At 50.8% G+C, this 19041-nt stretch overlaps 1 protein-coding gene and 1 pseudogene across 2 annotated transcripts in view; both read right to left on the reverse strand.

Moving 5' to 3' along the window:
- LOC139239423 (histone H3.3A) overlaps nucleotides 1-18550 on the reverse strand; it is a 42218-nt gene extending 23668 nt beyond the window's left edge. Inside the window, exons 1-2 of one of the 2 annotated variants that reach the window (XM_070868146.1) lie at nucleotides 18385-18550; nucleotides 12765-14943 (exon numbers count right to left, since the gene is read on the reverse strand). In XM_070868146.1, the coding sequence (XP_070724247.1) occupies nucleotides 14015-14938 (924 nt within the window). In that variant the 5' untranslated portion in view covers nucleotides 14939-14943; nucleotides 18385-18550 and the 3' untranslated portion in view covers nucleotides 12765-14014. Of the gene's footprint in view, nucleotides 1-12764; nucleotides 14944-18384 lie in introns of those variants that run through there. The other variant, XM_070868148.1, reaches the window with a different exon arrangement.
- Nucleotides 6728-6838, reverse strand: LOC139239549 (U2 spliceosomal RNA; annotated as a pseudogene).
- Nucleotides 18551-19041: the final 491 nt, after the last annotated feature.

Below are 19041 nucleotides of genomic sequence, written 5' to 3' on the forward strand. Positions count from 1 at the left end.
AGAAGGGTCCACAGCCAGATAGGGAATGGAAGACCAGCAGGAAGAGCAGTGCAAGAAAGATAGTGCAGGGGTCCCCTGTGGTCATCCCCCTGCAAAACAGATACACTGCTTTGAGTACTGTTGGGGAGGATGACTCATCAGGGGAGGGCAGCAGCAGCCAAGTTCATGGCACCGTAGGTGGCTCTGCTGCAAAGGAGGGCAGGAAAAAGAGTGGGAGCGCGATAGTGATAGGGGATTCGATGGTGAGGGGAATAGATAGGCGTTTCTGCGGACACAACCGAGACTCCAGGATGGTATGTTGCCTCCCTGGTGCAAGGGTCAAGGATGTCTCGGAGCGGGTGCAGGACATTCTGAAATGGGAGGGAGAACAGCCAGTTGTCGTGGTGCACATTGGTACCAACGACATAGGTAAAAAAAGGGATGAGGTCCTACGAAAAGAATTTAAGGAGCTAGGAGCTAAATTAAAAAGTAGGACCTCAAAAGTAGTAATCTCGGGATTGCTACGAGTGCCACGTGCTAGTCAGAGTAGGAATCGCAGGATAGCGCAGATGAATACATGGCTTGAGCAGTGGTGCAGCAGGGAGGGATTCAAATTCTTGGGGCATTGGAACCGGTTCTGGGGGAGGTGGGACCAGTACAAACCGGACGGTCTGCACCTGGGCAGGTCCGGAACCAATGTCCTAGGGGGAGTGTTTGCTAGTGCTGTTGGGGAGGAGTTAAACTAATATTGCAGGGGGATGGGAACCTATACAGGGAGACAGAGGGAGACAAAAATGAGGCAAAAGCAAAAGACAGAAAGGAGATGAGGAAAAGTGGAGGGCAGAGAAACCCAAGGCAAAGAACAAAAAGGGCCACTGTACAGCAAAATTCTAGAAGGACAAAGGGTGTTAAAAAAGCAAGCCTGAAGGCTTTGTGTCTTAATGCAAGGAGTATCCGCAATAAGGTGGATGAATTAACTGTGCAAATAGATGTTAACAAATATGATGTGATTGGGATTACGGAGACGTGGCTCCAGGATGATCAGGGCTGGGAACTCAACATCCAGGGGTATTCAACATTCAGGAAGGATAGAATAAAAGGAAAAGGAGGTGGGGTAGCATTGCTGGTTAAAGAGGAGATTAATGCAATAGTTAGGAAAGACATTAGCTTGGATGATGTGGAATCTATATGGGTAGAGCTGCAGAACACTAAAGGGCAAAAATCGTTAGTGGGAGTTGTGTACAGACCTCCAAACAGTAGTAGTGATGTTGGGGAGGGCATCAAACAGGAAATTAGGAGTGCATGCAATAAAGGTGCAGCAGTTATAATGGGTGACTTTAATATGCACATAGATTGGGCTAGCCAAACTGGAAGCAATACGGTGGAGGAGGATTTCCTGGAATGCATAAGGGATGGTTTTCTAGACCAATATGTCGAGGAACCAACTAGGGGGGAGGCCATCTTAGACTGGGTGTTGTGTAATGAGAGAGGATTAATTAGCAATCTCATTGTGCGAGGCCCCTTGGGGAAGAGTGACCATAATATGGTGGAATTCTGCATTAGGATGGAGAATGAAACAGTTAATTCAGAGACCATGGTCCAGAACTTAAAGAAGGGTAACTTTGAAGGTATGAGGCATGAATTGGCTAAGATAGATTGGCTAATGATACTTAAGGGGTTGACTGTGGATGGGCAATGGCAGACATTTAGAGACCGCATGGATGAATTACAACAATTGTACATTCCTGTCTGGCGTAAAAATAAAAAAGGGAAGGTGGCTCAACCGTGGCTATCAAGGGAAATCAGGGATAGTATTAAAGCCAAGGAAATGGCATACAAATTGGCCAGAAATAGCAGCGAACCTGGGGACTGGGAGAAATTTAGAACTCAGCAGAGGAGGACAAAGGGTTTGATTAGGGCAGGGAAAATGGAGTACGAGAAGAAGCTTGCAGGGAACATTAAGGCGGATTGCAAAAGTTTCTATAGGTATGTAAAGAGAAAAAGGTTAGTAAAGACAAACGTAGGTCCCCTGCAGTCAGAATCAGGGGAAGTCATAACGGGGAACAAAGAAATGGCAGACCAATTGAACAAGTACTTTGGTTCAGTATTCACTAAGGAGGACACAAACAACCTTCCGGATATAAAAGTGGTCAGAGGGTCTATTAAGGAGGAGGAACTGAGGGAAATCTTTATTAGTCGGGAAATTGTGTTGGGGAAATTGATGGGATTGAAGGCCGATAAATCCCCAGGGCCTGATGGACTGCATCCCAGAGTACTTAAGGAGGTGGCCTTGGAAATAGCGGATGCATTGACAGTCATTTTCCAACATTCCATTGACTCTGGATCAGTTCCTATCGAGTGGAGGGTAGCCAATGTAACCCCACTTTTTAAAAAAGGAGGGAGAGAGAAAGCAGGGAATTATAGACCGGTCAGCCTGACCTCAGTAGTGGGTAAAATGATGGAATCAATTATTAAGGATGTCATAGCAGCGCATTTGGAAAATGGTGACATGATAGGTCCAAGTCAGCATGGATTTGTGAAAGGGAGATCATGCTTGACAAATCTTCTGGAATTTTTTGAGGATGTTTCCAATAAAGTGGACAAAGGAGTACCAGTTGATGTGGTATATTTGGACTTTCAGAAGGCTTTCGACAAGGTCCCACACAGGAGATTAATGTGCAAAGTTAAAGCACATGGGATTGGGGGTAGTGTGCTGACGTGGATTGAGAACTGGTTGTCAGACAGGAAGCAAAGAGTAGGAGTAAATGGGTACTTTTCGGAATGGCAGGCAGTGACTAGTGGGGTACCGCAGGGTTCTGTGCTGGGGCCCCAGCTGTTTACATTGTACATTAATGATTTAGACGAGGGGATTAAATGTACTATCTCCAAATTTGCGGATGACACTAAGTTGGGTGGCAGTGTGAGCTGCGAGGAGGATGCTATGAGGCTACAGAGTGACTTGGATAGGTTAGGTGAGTGGGCAAATGCGTGGCAGATGAAGTATAATGCGGATAAATGTGAGGTTATCCACTTTGGTGGTAAAAACAGAGAGACAGACTATTATCTGAATGGTGACAGATTAGGAAAAGGGAAGGTGCAACGAGACCTGGGTGTCATGGTACATCAGTCATTGAAGGTCGGCATGCAGGTACAGCAGGCGGTTAAGAAAGCAAATGGCATGTTGGCCTTCATAGCGAGGGGATTTGAGTACAGGGGCAGGGAGGTGTTGCTACAGTTGTACAGGGCCTTGGTGAGGCCACACCTGGAGTATTGTGTACAGTTTTGGTCTCCTAACTTGAGGAAGGACATTCTTGCTATTGAGGGAGTGCAGCGAAGATTCACCAGACTGATTCCCGGGATGGTGGGACTGACCTATCAAGAAAGACTGGATCAACTGGGCTTGTATTCACTGGAGTTCAGAAGAGTGAGAGGGGACCTCATAGAAACGTTTAAAATTCTGACGGGTTTGGACAGGTTGGATGCAGGAAGAATGTTCCCAATGTTGGGGAAGTCCAGAACCAGGGGTCACAGTCTAAGGATAAGGGGTAAGCCATTTAGGACCGAGATAAGGAGAAACTTCTTCACCCAGAGAGTGGTGAACCTGTGGAATTCTCTACCACAGAAAGTAGTTGAGGCCAATTCACTAAATATATTCAAAAGGGAGTTAGATGAAGTCCTTACTACTCGGGGGATCAAGGGGTATGGCGTGAAAGCAGGAAGTGGATACTGAAGTTTCATGTTCAGCCATGAACTCATTGAATGGCGGTGCAGGCTAGAAGGGCTGAATGGCCTGCTCCTGCACCTATTTTCTATGTTTCTATGTTTCTATGAGCCACTAGTACAACCCTTACTTATCCACAACTCACGAAACCCTGCGTAAACTTGAGGTAATCCTAAACTCGGTTGCCCGTATCCGAGCTCACGCCAAGTCCTGTTCATCCATCACCCTCCCGTGCTCATTGACCTACATTGGTTCGATAATGCCTCGATTTCAAAATTCTCATCCTTGTTTTCAAATCTCCTCCCTATCTCTGTAACCTCCTCCAGCCCCACAACCCCCCTGAGATCTGTGCGCTCCTCTAATTCTGGCTCTTTGAGCATCCCTGATTTTAATCGCTCGACCATCGGTGGCCATGCCTTTTGTTGCCTAGACCCCAAGCTCTGGAACTCCCTGCCTAAACCTCTCTGCCTCACCCTGCCCTAATTTCTCCTTATGTGGCTCGATGTCAAATTTTATCTCATAACGCTCCTGTGAAGTACCTTGGGACATTTTACTGCGTTAAATACGTTATATAAATGCAAGTTGCTGCTGTTGTATTGGCAGTAACCTTCTGGGTCACAATAAGAGACATCAGCCACGAGAATTGTCACAAACACCAGCATTCCTGTCCCCAAACTGACCCCCATCGGAGTTTGTCGAGAATAGACAGCTGGGACGAGATATCAGGATTTAATCACACTGGTGTGAATGTACTACCCAGGGTTCTCATCCTGACCACCTCAAGAAATCTCCCAGTCACCCCAATATGTCCACTGATTTGTGGAATGTAGTCCATGCGGAGGTACAACTTTTGATTCTTGTCAGGCAAGGGGATTAAGGCTTACGGGAACCAAGGTGGCTAGATGGAACGAAGATAAGAACATAAGAATGAGGAGCAGGAGTAGGCCTTATGGGCCTTCGAGCCATTCAATGACATATTCTCATGGACGATCTTCGACATCAACTCAGATACGGATCAGCCGTGATGTAATTGAATAGCGGAGCAGGCTCGAGGGGCTGAATGACCCCCTATGCAACCTACACACTGGCTCCGAGCTAATTTTTGTTTACTTCAGTCAGTGGGCAGGGGTCAGCGATTAGGTAACAGGAGCAGAGGTGGCCTCAATGCACAGCGCTGAGCCTCATTACAGCTTGGCTGTCACATTCAATCTTTGCTGCGTCAATCTCCTCACTCTGTCTCTCTCTCTATCTCTCTCTCACACACAGCTACATACATTCCAATAATTAGCAAGGTATAGAATTCTGCTTCCTCTTAATGTCTCAGTGTGAAGGTGCACCTCTGAAATGGGACATAGCCTCACAGACCCTGTGAGCCCCAGGTTTGAACATAGAAAGAATATATAACCCCTTTCACGGCCACCAAAAACCCCATTGGCTCTACAGCCAATGAAGTACTTTTTGAAGTGTAGTCACTGTTGTAATAAGAACATAAGAAATAGGAGCAGGAGTCGGCCATTCAGCCCCTCGAGCCTGTTCCGCCATTCAATAAGATCATGGCTGATCTGATCTTGGCCTGAACTCCACTTCCCTGCCCGCTCCCCATAACCCTTCACTCCCTTATTGCTCAAAAATCTGTCTATCTCCACCTTAAATATATTCAATGATCCAGCCTCCACAGCTCTCTGGGGCAGAGAATTCTACAGATTCACAACCCTCAGAGAGAAGAAATTCCTCCGCATTTCCGTTTTAAATGGGTGACCCCTTATTCTGAAACTATGCACCCTAGTTCCAGATTCCCCCACGAATAAGAATAAAATCATAAGAAATAGGAGCAGGAGTCGGCCATTTGGCCCCTTGAGCTTGCTCCGCCATTCAATAAGATCACGGCTGCTCTTCTACCTCAACTCCACTTTCCCGCCTGATCCCATAGTCCTTGATTCCCTTAGTACCCAAAAATCTATCGATCTCAGCCTTGAATATAATCAACGACTGAGCCTCCACAGCCCTCTGAGGTAGAGAATTCCAAAGATTCACCACCCTCTGAGTGAAGAAATTCCTCCTCATCTCAGTCCTAAATGGCCGACCCCTTATCCTGAGACTGTGACCCCTGGTTCTAGACTCCCCAGCCCGGGGAAACGTTATGGTATTGAGTTACCTTATTTGAGCCAGTTAGGGGTCACCTATTGGTCTCGGAGATTCCAGGAACACTCCATTGCCCCATAAACATTATTTATCCATCCATTTCCGATTCAAGTAATGTCCCTACCTCCATTTTAAATTGTGACGTTAGCGTTTGCTAAACAATTCTTTCACCTTTTATCTCCTTGCAGATGACAACTGAATAAACAGATACTCTTGTCCGATCTCTCGTGGTGTTGCTCATGGGTAATCTGAGATGTGTAGCACAGGTTGTGATGTTTACCTGCGAGCCTGGCCTGTCCCTTTAAGTTCAGCTGCTCAGGTACTTTCTACGGGGAAGTAGGCACAACTCTGAGGTCATGTAGAGGCTAATTGCACAGGGAGGTTTCTCTAGATTGGCAGATGCTTGCAAATCCCTCACCCCCAACCTTTCTATTTCAGGTAATCAAAGTTGGAAGAAACCAGCAGGAAGTGACTAGCTTTCTTTATTCTGTGTTAGCCATGGCTCAGTGGGTAGCACTCTCGTCTCTGAGTCAGAAGGTTGTGGGTTTAGGTCCCACTCCAGGGACTTGAGCACATAAATCTAGGCTGACACTCCAGTGCAGTACTGAGGGAGCGGCGCACTGTCGGAGGGGCAGTGCTACACTGTGGGAGGTGCTGTATTTCAGATGAGATGTTAAACTGATACCCCGCCTGCCCTCTCAGATGGACATAAACGATCCCATGTCACTATTAGAAGAGCAGGGGAGTTCTCCCCCGTGTCCTGGGCCAATATTTATCCCTTAATCAACATAACAAACACAGATTATCTGGTCATTATCACAGTGCTGTGTGTGGGAGCTTGCTGTGCATAAATTAGCTGCCGCGTTTCCCACATTACAACTCCAAAAAAAGTACTTTTTAATTTTTTTTTTATGTTCATTCTTGTCAGATCAACTCTAGCGCATAGATCACTTTGCGCTACTACACTTGATCTTAGCCAAAAGGCCGAGAGGAGAAGCTGCACCGTTCCTGGAAACACTGCAATAGCAGGTCGATGCATGGAGTGGACGGAGCAAGCCCCTGTTCCATCTTTAAAAAAAAAGTACTTAATTGGCTGTAAAGCGCTTTGGGACATCTGGTGGTTGTGAAAGGTGCTATATAAATGCAAGTCTTTCTTTCTTTAGATACGCTTCTAAGTGCAATGGACGCACATTAGATTCAAGAATATGGACATCGAGGGTTTTTCTTTTAATCTTGTCTGAATAAGCAGTAGAGGTTGCAGAGAGCATGTGTCTTTCAAGCAGGAATCAGTGGTGTTTAATTCAGTCTTGCTCGAATATGTTTTTCCTAAATACCTCGCTTGCAGCTCTGCACCATTACCACAGGGTGGTGCCAGCAGGTAAATGCAGCAGGAACACAGAGAGGGTGAGGATCTCTCCTCACGGGTTCTCCTTGCTTTCGCTGAAATTACTAACCTGCTGTGACTTTGTCGGAGTGTATGGCTGCAAGCATACAGGCCTGTGCATGTGATTTTGTTAGCGGGCCATTAATTTGTAACAAAAATAAACCACAGGAGTTTCCCACTCTGATAGAATCCTCACTGCAGAAAGTCTGCAGGTGTGTGTGTGTGTGCACATGAGAAATAGCAGCAGGAGCAAGCCATCTGGCCCCTCGAGCCTGCTCCACCATTCAGTAAGATCATGGCTGATCTGAACTGATCAAGTCGCTGCAGCTCTATCACCAACGATGTCTCCGCAAGATCCTGCAAATCCCCTGGGAGGACAGACGCACCAGCACCAGTGTCCTCGCCCAGGCTAACATCCCCAGCATTGAAGCACTGACCACACTAGATCAGCTCCGCTGGGCAGGCCACTTAGTTCGCATGCCAGACACGAGACTCCCTAAACAACTGCTCTATGTGGAGCTCCTTCATGGCAACCGAGCCAAAGGTGGGCAGCGGAAACGTTACAAGGACACCCTCAAAGCCTCCCTGGTGAAGTGCGACATCACCACTGACGTCTGGGAGACTCTGGCCAAAGACCCGCCCGAGATGGAGAAAGTGCATCCGGGAGGGCGTTGAGCTCTTCGAATCTCAACGCTGCCAGCGTGAAGAGGTCAGGCGCAGGCAGAGGAAGGAGCATCTGGTAAATCAGTGCCACCCCCCCCCCCCCAACGGATATCTGTCCCACCTCTGACAGGGTCTGTGGCTCTTGTATTGGACTGTTCAGCCACCAAAGGACTCACTTTAGGAGTGGAAGCAAGTCTCCCTCGATTCCAAGGGACTGCCTATGATGATGATGATCATGGCTGATCTGATCTTGGCCTCAACTCCACTTCCCGGCCCGCTCCCCACAACCCTTGGCTCCCTTATCGTTCAAAGGTCTGTCTACCTCCACCTTAAATATATTCAATGACCCAGCCTCCACAGCTCTCTGGGGAAGAGAATTCCAAAGATTCATGACCCTCAGAGAAGACATTTCTCCTCATTGCTGTTTTAAATGGGCGACCCCTTATTCTGAAACTATGCCCCCTAGTTCTAGATTCCCCCACGAGGGGAAACATCCTCTCTGCATCTACGCTGTCCAGCCCCCTCAGAAACTTATACGTTTCAATAAGATCACCTAAACCTAGCAAAGCATCTAGCATAACTCACACTCATGCTGAAGCAGACACACTCTCAACACTTTTCCCAATGGAATCTTTTACGTCCACCTGAACAGACAGATGGGGTTCTCGGTTTAACGTCTCATCCAAACGACGGCACCTCCAATGGTGCAGCGTTCCCTCCGTACTGGTACTGGGAGTGTTGGACTGGGTTGAGTGGGGGAGCACAAGTCTCTGGAGTAGGGACTCGAAGCCACGACCTTCTAACTCAGAGGGGCGAGAGAGAGAATGATAAGCCAACCTGCTCATCGATGCAATTTGAAAAGAACATAAGAAGTAGGAGCAGAAGTAGGCCATACTCCCCCCTCCCCAGAGGGGGTCGCTGAGGCCAGTTGTGGTCCCCCTACCTTCCAGCCTGTCTGAGATGAGCTAGCTCGACACCGGTGGGCGCCAAGACCCAGGATCCTCCTGGCCTCTGTGTGGCTCAGTGCCAACCCAGGGAAGCTGGGACACCGATGGTTGCCATTCCATTGTGCTGGCTGACTCTTGTCCGGTGTATGGGTTGGTGCAGCGGGCCTGTACAGTACAGCAAGTGTCAGCCGTGGCTCAGTGGGCAGCACACTCACCTCGGAGTCAGAAGGTTGTGGGTTCAAGTCCCATTGCAGGGACTTGAGCACATAAATCTAGGCTGACATTCCCAGTGCAGTGCTGAGGGAGCGCCGCACTGTCGGAGGGGCAGTACTGAGGGAGCGCCCCACTGTCGGACGGGTTACTGAGGGAGCGCCGCACTGTCGAAGGGCAGTACTGAGGGAGTGTCGGAGGGGCGGTACTGAGGGAATGCGGCACTGTCGGAGGGGCAGTACTGAGGGAGCGCTGCACTTTCGGAGGGCAGTACTGAGGGAGTGCCGCACTGTCGGAGGGGCAGTACTGAGGGAGCGCCGCACTGTCGGAGGGGCAGTACTGAGGGAGCGCTGCACTGTCGGAGGGCAGTACTGAGGGAGCGCCGCACTGTCGAAGGGCAGTACTGAGGGAGCGCCGCACTGTCGGAGGTGCCGTCTTTCGGATGAGACATTAAACCGAGGCCCCGTCTGCTCTCTCAGGTGGATGTAAAAGATCCCACGGCCACTATTGGAAGAAGAACAGGGGAGTTCTCCTTGGTGTCCTGGGACCAATATTGATGCCTTGATCAGCATAACAAATTGGCTGCTGCGTTTTCCACATTACAACAGTGACTACACTCCAAAAGTACTTCATTGGCTCTAAAGCTCTTTGAGACATCCGGTAGTCATGAAAGGTGCTATACAAATGCAAGTCTTCTTCCTTTCATACTGACATGCTTCCGATACAAACAGAACTATAAACGGCACCCTCGCACACCTGTGCCCCTTGACATTTTATCAACAGATTCCTGGACCGTGGCGCCATCTGCAGGATAGATTCTTACAGCCCCAATTGATGTTACAGGATACCTACCTTTTGTATGGAATGATCTCCGCCCCATTCCTCTCTCAACCAATGGGACCAAACAACAGATTAACTACTTATTTATCTCACTGCTGCCTGTGGGAGCTTGCTGTGCGTAAATTGTCTGCTGTGTTTGCCTACACTACAACTAGTGACTACACTTCAAAAATACTTGATTGGCTTTGGGACGTGCTGAGAATGTGAATAAATGCGAGTTCTGGCTGATCTCAGACAGGCTGACTGTCGGAGTGCTACAAGTTAGCCTGAGCGGCCTGGGCGCGGGAGAGTGAAAATTGGCCAGGATTCCTGCCCAACATTCCGACTTGGCGAGTCCGTCTGGGACGTGTTTGGATACAGGGTGAGAGCAGGATGTGGCTTGACTGTGACAGCTTCTACAGTCAGATATCATGATGTGTCAGCCATTGCTCAAGGGGCAGAACTCTCTCTCACCTCTGTATCAGAAGGTTGTGGGTTCGAGTCTCGCTCCAGTGACACATAATCCAATCCCGGTGAAGATACTGAGGGAGTGCCACACCGTCGGAGGTCCCGTCTTTCGGATGAGACATTAAACCCGAGGGCCCCATCTGCCCTCTCAGGTGGACGCAAAAGATCCCAAGGCCATTACTTTGAAGCGTTCTCCCCCGGTGTCCTGGGGCCAATAATTATTCCTCAACCAACATTGCTAAAAAGCAGACTGCTGTGCACAAATTGGCTGCTGCGTTTCCCACATTACAACAATGACTAAACTACAAAAGTAGTTCATTGGGTGCGAAGCGCTTTGGGGCGACCTGAGGTGGTGAAAGGCAGCATTGGAGGGCAAGTTCTTTCTTTTTGCCGAATCACAGAATCGCCTGCCTCTGTTTTCGCCCCGGAGGGGCAGCAATGGCGGCGGTGAGCTCCCCCGGGCAGGCGACCAGCTTCCGGCGGCCCCGCCGGGGTTTTCAGGGGCTGGCTTCGGCGGGGCACGGAGCATCACCGCCTGGAAGAGGTGAGCCGGTTGCGACACCGGCTCGATTTTTGACTCCTGCCCACCCCTGTAGCACACCCTAGTGGGACCGCCTGTGAAGGCGGGCGTTCCGAGCTGTAGCGGCTGCAGTGAGATAAGTGACGTCGACCTCAGGTAAGTGCGACTGCTTCTTCTTTTATTTTTTTCTTGCGATTTATGTTGTGGTAGCGCGGGCTGTGTATTGGGAATGTTTTTGGTGGGTTTATTTCAGGGTTTTTTTTCTCCCCCAGGCCTCTCTTCGAGCGCTCCGAGGCCGGCTGTTTAGCTCGGGATTTTCGCTTGCTCAGCAGGCCCTGGCGCCCGAAGGCAGGTGTGTAACGCCTCCCTTAGCACTCCGCCCCACACTCAGGGTCCAGCCGCCCAATTTTGGCGACTGAGGCCCAAACTTTTTCCAGGCGGTATCAGGACCACCCCACCGTCATTAACGCCCCGAAATCCTGAAAGCCGAAAATGCAGTTCTCGCTGTCTGTGTGCGCACACGAAAATAAAACGCAAACAATCCACAGGAGAGAGCGAGATTTACAAAAAATACTTTTTATTAACATCGGAAATGTGCAAAAAGATCTGTTTAAAACCGTCGCTGTTTGCCAATCGTACAATAGCAGGCAAACCATAATCTGTACAAGGGTCAGCCAATAAAATAATTCCTGAGATCAGTGCTCAATAAACCACACTTGATTGGAGGACCCTGGAGTCCATCACCGACCACTCCCCCAACCCCCCCACCCCCCCACCCCGCCGCTCCCCCGCCCCCCGCTCCTTTACAAGCAGGCCCAACAGTGAAAGAATAAAAGAGGATTTAACGTGTTGAGAAATTATGTACAAAATGACACACGGCCTTGCAGGAAATCGTAAACACACGTGTAATATAGCTCCACCTAGTGGTCTGCTGCTCCACCTAGTGGACTACTGTGGCAATGTAACTGCTGCTGTAAATGCAATCAATGCATCAGGTGATAAGTTCCTGTGTAATGGAGCCATCTTGTGTCTTTATGATGTCATCATAATGATGGAAGATATTACAGCACGTCCTGGGGTTGGGAGTAGATCACAACACCTGTAGCTTTCTGACATCCGAGGAACTCAGTGAACCTTTGAGTCACCCTACCGGCCGAGAATTTTAAAAGGACAACAGACATGAATACATTGCACACAGACTGAATCATCAGATAGGAATGTAACATACTAATCTGCTCTGCTACCTCTCTGTAAGAGAAGGGCGAGGGGAGGAATGGATTTATCTAACCCGAGGGCAAATTAACATTAGTAACCGGAAACTTCAGCCAGGCAGCGAAGAGATCAATCCAACTCAGCTTCCAGCCTGCAGAGGCTGGGTGTGACGGCTGAACATGAGTTAAATGAGTATGGATGTTGCCGGAACTGAAGAATTTTAGCTATGCGGAAATATTGGATAGGCTGGGGTTTGTGTTCTTTGGAACAGCGGAGGCTGAGGGGAGACCTGATTGAGGTGTATAAAATTATGAGGGGCCTGGATAGGGTGGATAGAAAGGACCTATTTCCCTTAGCAGAGGGTCAACAAACAGGGGGCATAGAGTTAAAGTAAGTGATAGGAGGTTTAGGGGGGACTTGAGGGGAAATGTCTTCACCCAGAGGGTGGTGGGGGTCTGGGGTGGAACTCACTGCCTGAAAGGGTGGTAGAGGCAGAAACCCTCACCACATTTAAAAAATACTTGGATGTGCACCTGAAGTGCCGTAACCTACAGGGCTACAGACCCAGAGCTGCAAAGTGGGATTAGGCTGGGTAGCTCTTTGTCGGCCAGCGCAGACACGATGCCGTAAATTTTTATGACTCTATGAGGCCCAGTGGTACAGAAGAAGACATGAAGGATGATCGAGGCGCAGTTAGGGATACCAAAAGGGACCAGCTTCAGTGAGGTGAAGGTCTCCTCTTGTCATTATAGCCTCTTAAGTGGAGCTGGGCATTGAGTGGGTGGGCACCACCCGTCTCGCCGTCCTGCACTACCGTCCCTGCGAGGGAGGCCTTGACTACTGCGTTCCTCCTCAGTTCCTCCCGCAGTGACACCCGCTCTGTACCAATCTCTGAGATCTAGACGCACAATACATTCGCCCATTAGCTCGTCTGCAACCACCTGGCGAGATCCTGACAGAAATGACCGCTGCTGTCGCCAACGCAAAGAATACAATGGAGATTTGGAAGGAGGAATGTGTCTATGGGGGGTTTCGGGAGTGGGGGGGGGGGAGGTTGCGGAGGTGGTTCTGGCAAAAACCCAACGGTGACAGCCTCTTTTCCCTGACCGTTTTTTTTCTCCCAGTCTCCATCCCACTTGCTCGCCTTAGGCATCTTCCTTATGCAAACCAGGTGATGAGATAAGCCAATCCTTACGGGTTCTGGCAGAAAACAAATGGGTGGACAGGCCCCTGTTCGGATAGGACCTCTCCGGGTGGATCAGCTAAGATGGACATCCTCATCTGCAGTCACCTTCTCATTACAGTCATTCAGCAGGTTTCTTCTGACATTGCTCGGAGTTGATGATTGCATTGGCCTGGTGGTCACACCACAAGAGTTAACTTTCGCACCAGTGCCCCCACAGTGCTCATCATCTCACGCCAACATTCACCGTAGAAAAATAACTGCAATCAACGAGAGGCTAGGGGCATGTGCATTCAGTGCTTAAAACTGCCCTGAAGGCAGGATCATCATCATAGGCAGTCCCCCAAATTCAAGGAAGACTTCCACTCTTAAAATGAGTCCTTAGGTGGCTGAACAGTCCAATACGAGAGCCACAGTCCCTGTCACAGGGGCGACAGACACTGGTTGAGGGAAGGGGAGGGTGGGACTGGTTTGCCGCACGCTCCTTCCGCTGCCTGCGCTTGGTCTCTGCACGCTCTCGGCGACGAGACTCGAGGTGCTCAGCGCCCTCCCGGATGCGCTCCCTCCACTTAGGGCAGACTGGTCTTTGGGCCCAGGGACTCCCAGGTGTCGGTGGGGATGTTGCACTTTATCAGGGAGGGCTTTGAGGGTGGTCCCTTGTAACGTTTCCTCTGCCCACTTTTGGCTCGCTTGCCGTGAAGGAATTCCGAGTAGAGCGCTGGCTTTGGGAGTCTCGTGTCGGGGGGGGGGCATGCGGAGGATTCGCTCACTGATTGGTCGGGCTGGCCTTGTCGTGCTCGTAGATCGGGTTCTGAAGCCCGATGCCGAGCGAGGGAGGGGCCGAGGAATCGTGCGACGCCGCCTTCTGTCGCCTGGTGCAGAAGCACCTCAGCAGGACGCAGACGATGATGAGGAGCAGCAGGAGGGCGATGCCGCCGGCGATGTAGAGTATCAGCGTGCGGGTGGAGGTGGTCTCGAAGGTGATGCAAGCCCCCAACCCAGGCTCGGCCGCCAGGTCCCGCTCGCCCACCCGGCTGGAGCCGGCGCGGTTGGAGGCCACGGCACAGACCACGTAGCCGGTGCCCGGCTCCAGCCCTTGGAATGTGAAGACCCGGGCACGGCTCTGGATGAGCTGGGTCGTCACATTGCGGGCAGCGGCCCCGGCGGCCCCCAGCGGCCAGAGCACCAGCCAGTAGCCATCCACCGTGGACAGTGGCTCGCACCAGTGCACACTGGCCGCCGAGCCCGACACCCCGGTGACCTCCCGCACCCTGGGCTGCTCCGGGGCCACGCCCTCGCCGGAGACGCCGGGGCACAGGCACGAGCCCGCGCGCTGCAGCTCCGCGCACGGGACCTGCATGTGGGCACAAGGGTCGTAGGCACACCTGTCCATGGGCCCCAGCGGCTCCGGCCTGTGTGTTGGCTCTTCCTCGTAATCCTCGTCGTCCTCGTAATCGTCGGCGGCGCCGAACACCACGTGGATGTAGCCTTTCCGCGTGGTCCGCATGTTGGGTTTGGTCACCGTGTCGGGCTGCTCCGAGATCAGGGCGGGGTTGGGACCCTCCTCCGCAGTCGCTGGCCAATCCGTGGAGTTGGTGCTGGGGCTGGGGGTGGTGGGGGCCGTTTCCGCCCAGGCAACGATGCTAACGGCCGCAAGTAAAACCCGGACAGCGGACAACTGGATCGCCATGGTGTCTGGATAAGAACAGAGCAGCATATCAGCACCATCAGTCACACTCCGAGCCGGCAGTTAATAGTTCCTCCCCGGTGTTCCCGGGCCAATATTTATCCCTCAACCATCACCTAAACAGACGATTTGGTCGTTTATCACATTACTGTTTTGTGGGTGTTCTTGATAAAGTGCAACATCCCCACCGACACCTGGGAGTCCCTGGCCAAAGACCAGTCTGCCCGAAGTGGAGGAAGTGCATCTGGGAGGGTGCTGAGCACCTCGAGTCTCGTCGCCGAGAGCATGCAGAAACCAAGCGCAGGCAGCGGAAGGAGCGTGCGGCAAACCTGTCCCACCCTCCCCTTCCCTCAACCACTATCTATCCCACCTGTGACAGGGACTGTGGCTCTTGTATTGGACTGTTCAGCCACCTGAGGACTCATTTTAAGAGTGGAAGCAAGTCTTCCCCAATTCCGAGGGACTGTCTATGATGATGATGTTTTGTGGGAGCTTGCTGTGAGCAAATTAGCTGCCGCTTTTCCTACATTACCACAGTGACTATACTTCAAAATGTACTTCATTGGCTGCTGTAATGTATTTGCTTCATGGGTTCTTTGCTTAAGAATTCATAGCAACACATTGCTATTAAGAACTAGCTGGTTTGTTAACAAAGGTTTAACAATCACACTAACATTCACTAACATTCACTAGCCTCACAACTGCATATTCCATTGTTGGATGACCTAGACCCAACTGGCTTGTGTTTTATTGAGTCTTGTGACCATCACATGACTGGCTAAGCCACTCACAATGCAACAGCTCTACAACTATTTTAAAATATCTTGCCGCCAAATGCTCCCTTTTGATAAGGGCACTAGAACCCACACATTTACAAATCAACTGGGAACCTTGCCAAATTAAATTAAAATCCTGTTCCCGGGGGTGATGATGCCCTCCAGTCCCTCCGGCGCCCACCTCTTGCGGAAGGCCGCGAGCGTACCGGTGGACACCGCGTGCTCCATCTCCAGGGACACCCTGACTCGAACGTAGCCGCGGAAGAGAGGCAGGCAGTCGGGCTGAATGACCGCCTCGACTGCCCGCTGCCTGGATCTGTTAATGGCCACCTTGGCCAGGCCCAGGAGCAGGCAACAGCTCTACAAAACTTGTGAGCATTCTCACAGGTGCATACTTTACACAGAGCAGGTACAGCACGGGTTAGATACAGAGTAAAGCTCCCTCTACACTGTCCCATCAAACACTCCCAGGGCAGGTACAGCATGGGGTTAGATACAGAGTAAAGCTCCCTCTACACTGTCCCATCAAACACTCCCAGGGCAGGTACAGGGGGTTAGATACAGAGTAAAGCTCCCTCTACACTGTCCCATCAAACACTCCCAGGGCAGGTACAGGGGGTTAGATACAGAGTAAAGCTCCCTCTACACTGTCCCATCAAACACTCCCAGGGCAGGTACAGGGGTTAGATACAGAGTAAAGCTCCCTCTACACTGTCCCATCAAACACTCCCAGGGCAGGTACAGCACGGGGTTAGATACAGAGTAAAGCTCCCTCTACACTGTCCCATCAAACACTCCCAGGGCAGGTGCAGCACGGGGTTAGATACAGAGTAAAGCTCCCATTACACTGTCCCATCAAACACTCCCAGGGCAGGTACAGCACGGGGTTAGATACAGAGTAAAGCTCCCTCTACACTGTCCCATCAAACACTCCCAGGGCAGGTACAGGGGGTTAGATACAGAGTAAAGCTCCCTCTACACTGTCCCATCAAACACTCCCAGGGCAGGTACAGCATGGAATTAGATACAGAGTAAAGCTCCCTCTACACTGCCCCATCAAACACTCCCAGGGCAGGTACAGGGGGTTAGATACAGAGTAAAGCTCCCTCTACACTGTCCCATCAAACACTCCCAGGGCAGGTACAGGGGGTTAGATACAGAGTAAAGCTCCCTCTACACTGTCCCATCAAACACTCCCAGTGCAGGTACAGGGGGTTAGATACAGAGTAAAGCTTCACAGCTGTTATGCCCTTTGGAACACCCTGAAGTCGTGAATGGCGCTATATAAATGCAAATCTTTCTTTTTTTTTCCAAAGGTGCTGGCTGCCCTCCAGTGCCTGACTCAATGTTTCATGACATACCCAGTGTCTGTAGGTTATTTCGCCATGAGAGCAGTTGCAAGTGTCCAGGCCTTGCCCAGCAACTGCATTTTGAGCAGCAACGGCGATAAGCAGCAGCAATCCCAGGCTGATTTCCACCCCCCCCCCCCCCGCTCCTTCTCAGGGATGCTGAGGCTAAATGTGGACCGCCTGTGATCAACGATCTCAGCGGAGGGCAAGGATTTGACGCTTGCACGGCCACATCGGGTGTCTTGGCCAATATTTATCCCTCCACCAACATCACTAAAACTGGTCATCCTCACACTGCAGTTTTGTGGGAGCTTGCTGTGCACAAATCGGCTACAGTATGAAGGGTTTGGATCGTGTCAATGAAGAGAAACTGCTTCTGATGGCTGAAGAGTCAGGAACCAGGGGGCACAGATTTAAGGCGATTGGCAAAAGAACCCGAGGCGACATGAGGAAAAACATTTTTTACACAACGAGTGGTTGGGATTTGGAATACGCTGCCTGATAGGGCAGTGGATACAGATTCAGTAGTAGCCTTCGAAAGGGAATTGGATAAATACTTGTCGGAGAAAAAAAATTGCAGGGATACGGGGAAAGAGCGGGGGAGTGGGACTAACTAGATTGCTCTTCGAAAGAACCTGCGCAGACTCGATGGGCCGAATGGCCTCCTTCTGTGCTGCAATGTTCTAAGATTACAACAGTGACTACACTTCAAAAAGTACTGAATGGACTGTAAAGCACTTTGGGACATCCTGAACATCCCCAGCATCGAAGCACTGACCACACTCGACCAGCTCCGCTGGGCAGGGGGCCACATTGTCCACATGCCCCCCAGACACGAAACTCCCAAAGCAAGCGCTCTACTCGGAACTCCTTCACGGCAAACGAGCCAAAGGTAGCCAACGGACACGCTACAAGGACACCCTCAAAGCTTCCCGGATAAAGTGCAACATTCCTACCGACACCTGGGAGTCCCTGGCCAAAGACCAGTCCGCCCTAAGTGGAGGAAGTGCATCCGGGAGGGCGCTGAGCACCTTGAGTCTCGTCGCCGAAAGCGTGCAGAAACCAAGCGCAGGCAGCGGAAGGAGCGTGCGGCAAACCAGTCCCACCCTCCCCTTCCCTCAACGACTATCTATCCCACCTGTGACAGAGTCTGTGGCTCTCGTATTGGACTGTTCCGTCACCTAAGAGCTCACTTCAGTAGTGGAAGCAAGTCTTCCTCGATTCCGAGGGACTGCCTATGATGATGGGGAATGGTGCTGTATAAACGTATATAATTACTGCTTTTAATTCAGAACATTAAAGAGTTAAAAACCAAATGGCTTACCTGCCTGTCGTTCCGACAATTCACTGCTTTCGCCTCTGCTTTATTTGACTGCCTGCTGTCTATGCACAGTCCCAATGCAATCTGTGCACTCTCCCAGTTTGGTTCCTGGAGGCTGTGTGTGTGTGCGTCTCTCTCTCTCTCTCTCCTCATCCGAGCTGCTCACCAATGTGCCTCTGTCTAGTTTATGTAGAGCACAAACCGGGTGACGTAACCCCCCTCCCAGCCCCCCCCCCCTCAGCTTCCTGGCCAAGGCTGAAGGAATTTCTTAATCGGGGCTCAGACTGCGGAGGCTTTAGGCAGCCAGCTTGTGAATGGAAATCACTGGAGTGCTTCAGCCGTGCAGAACATGTGCTCCTTTGTTGCCACAGGATCTTAGAAAAAAAATACTGAAACAAAAAACCAGGAGTGCCTGGAGCGAATTAAAAATAAGGAATGTATCGAGCTGTTTTTTCTCTCTTCCTGTCCAGTTTCTCCCCTTCCCATCCCCTACCCCACCTTCTGACTTGCGCTGGGGTACGTACGAACAGGGGAAAATGACAGGCAACGTTCCCGCTTTTTGGGGGTATGGCCCCTTCAGATTTACGCGCGTGTGCACGATTGTTACATTCAAAAAGTTGGTGACCATCCTGTTTGAGCGGGGGACCTCCAGACTGCTGC

This window comes from Pristiophorus japonicus, chromosome 27 (assembly GCF_044704955.1).
Source record: "Pristiophorus japonicus isolate sPriJap1 chromosome 27, sPriJap1.hap1, whole genome shotgun sequence".
In the NCBI taxonomy this organism is placed as follows: domain Eukaryota; kingdom Metazoa; phylum Chordata; class Chondrichthyes; family Pristiophoridae; genus Pristiophorus; species Pristiophorus japonicus.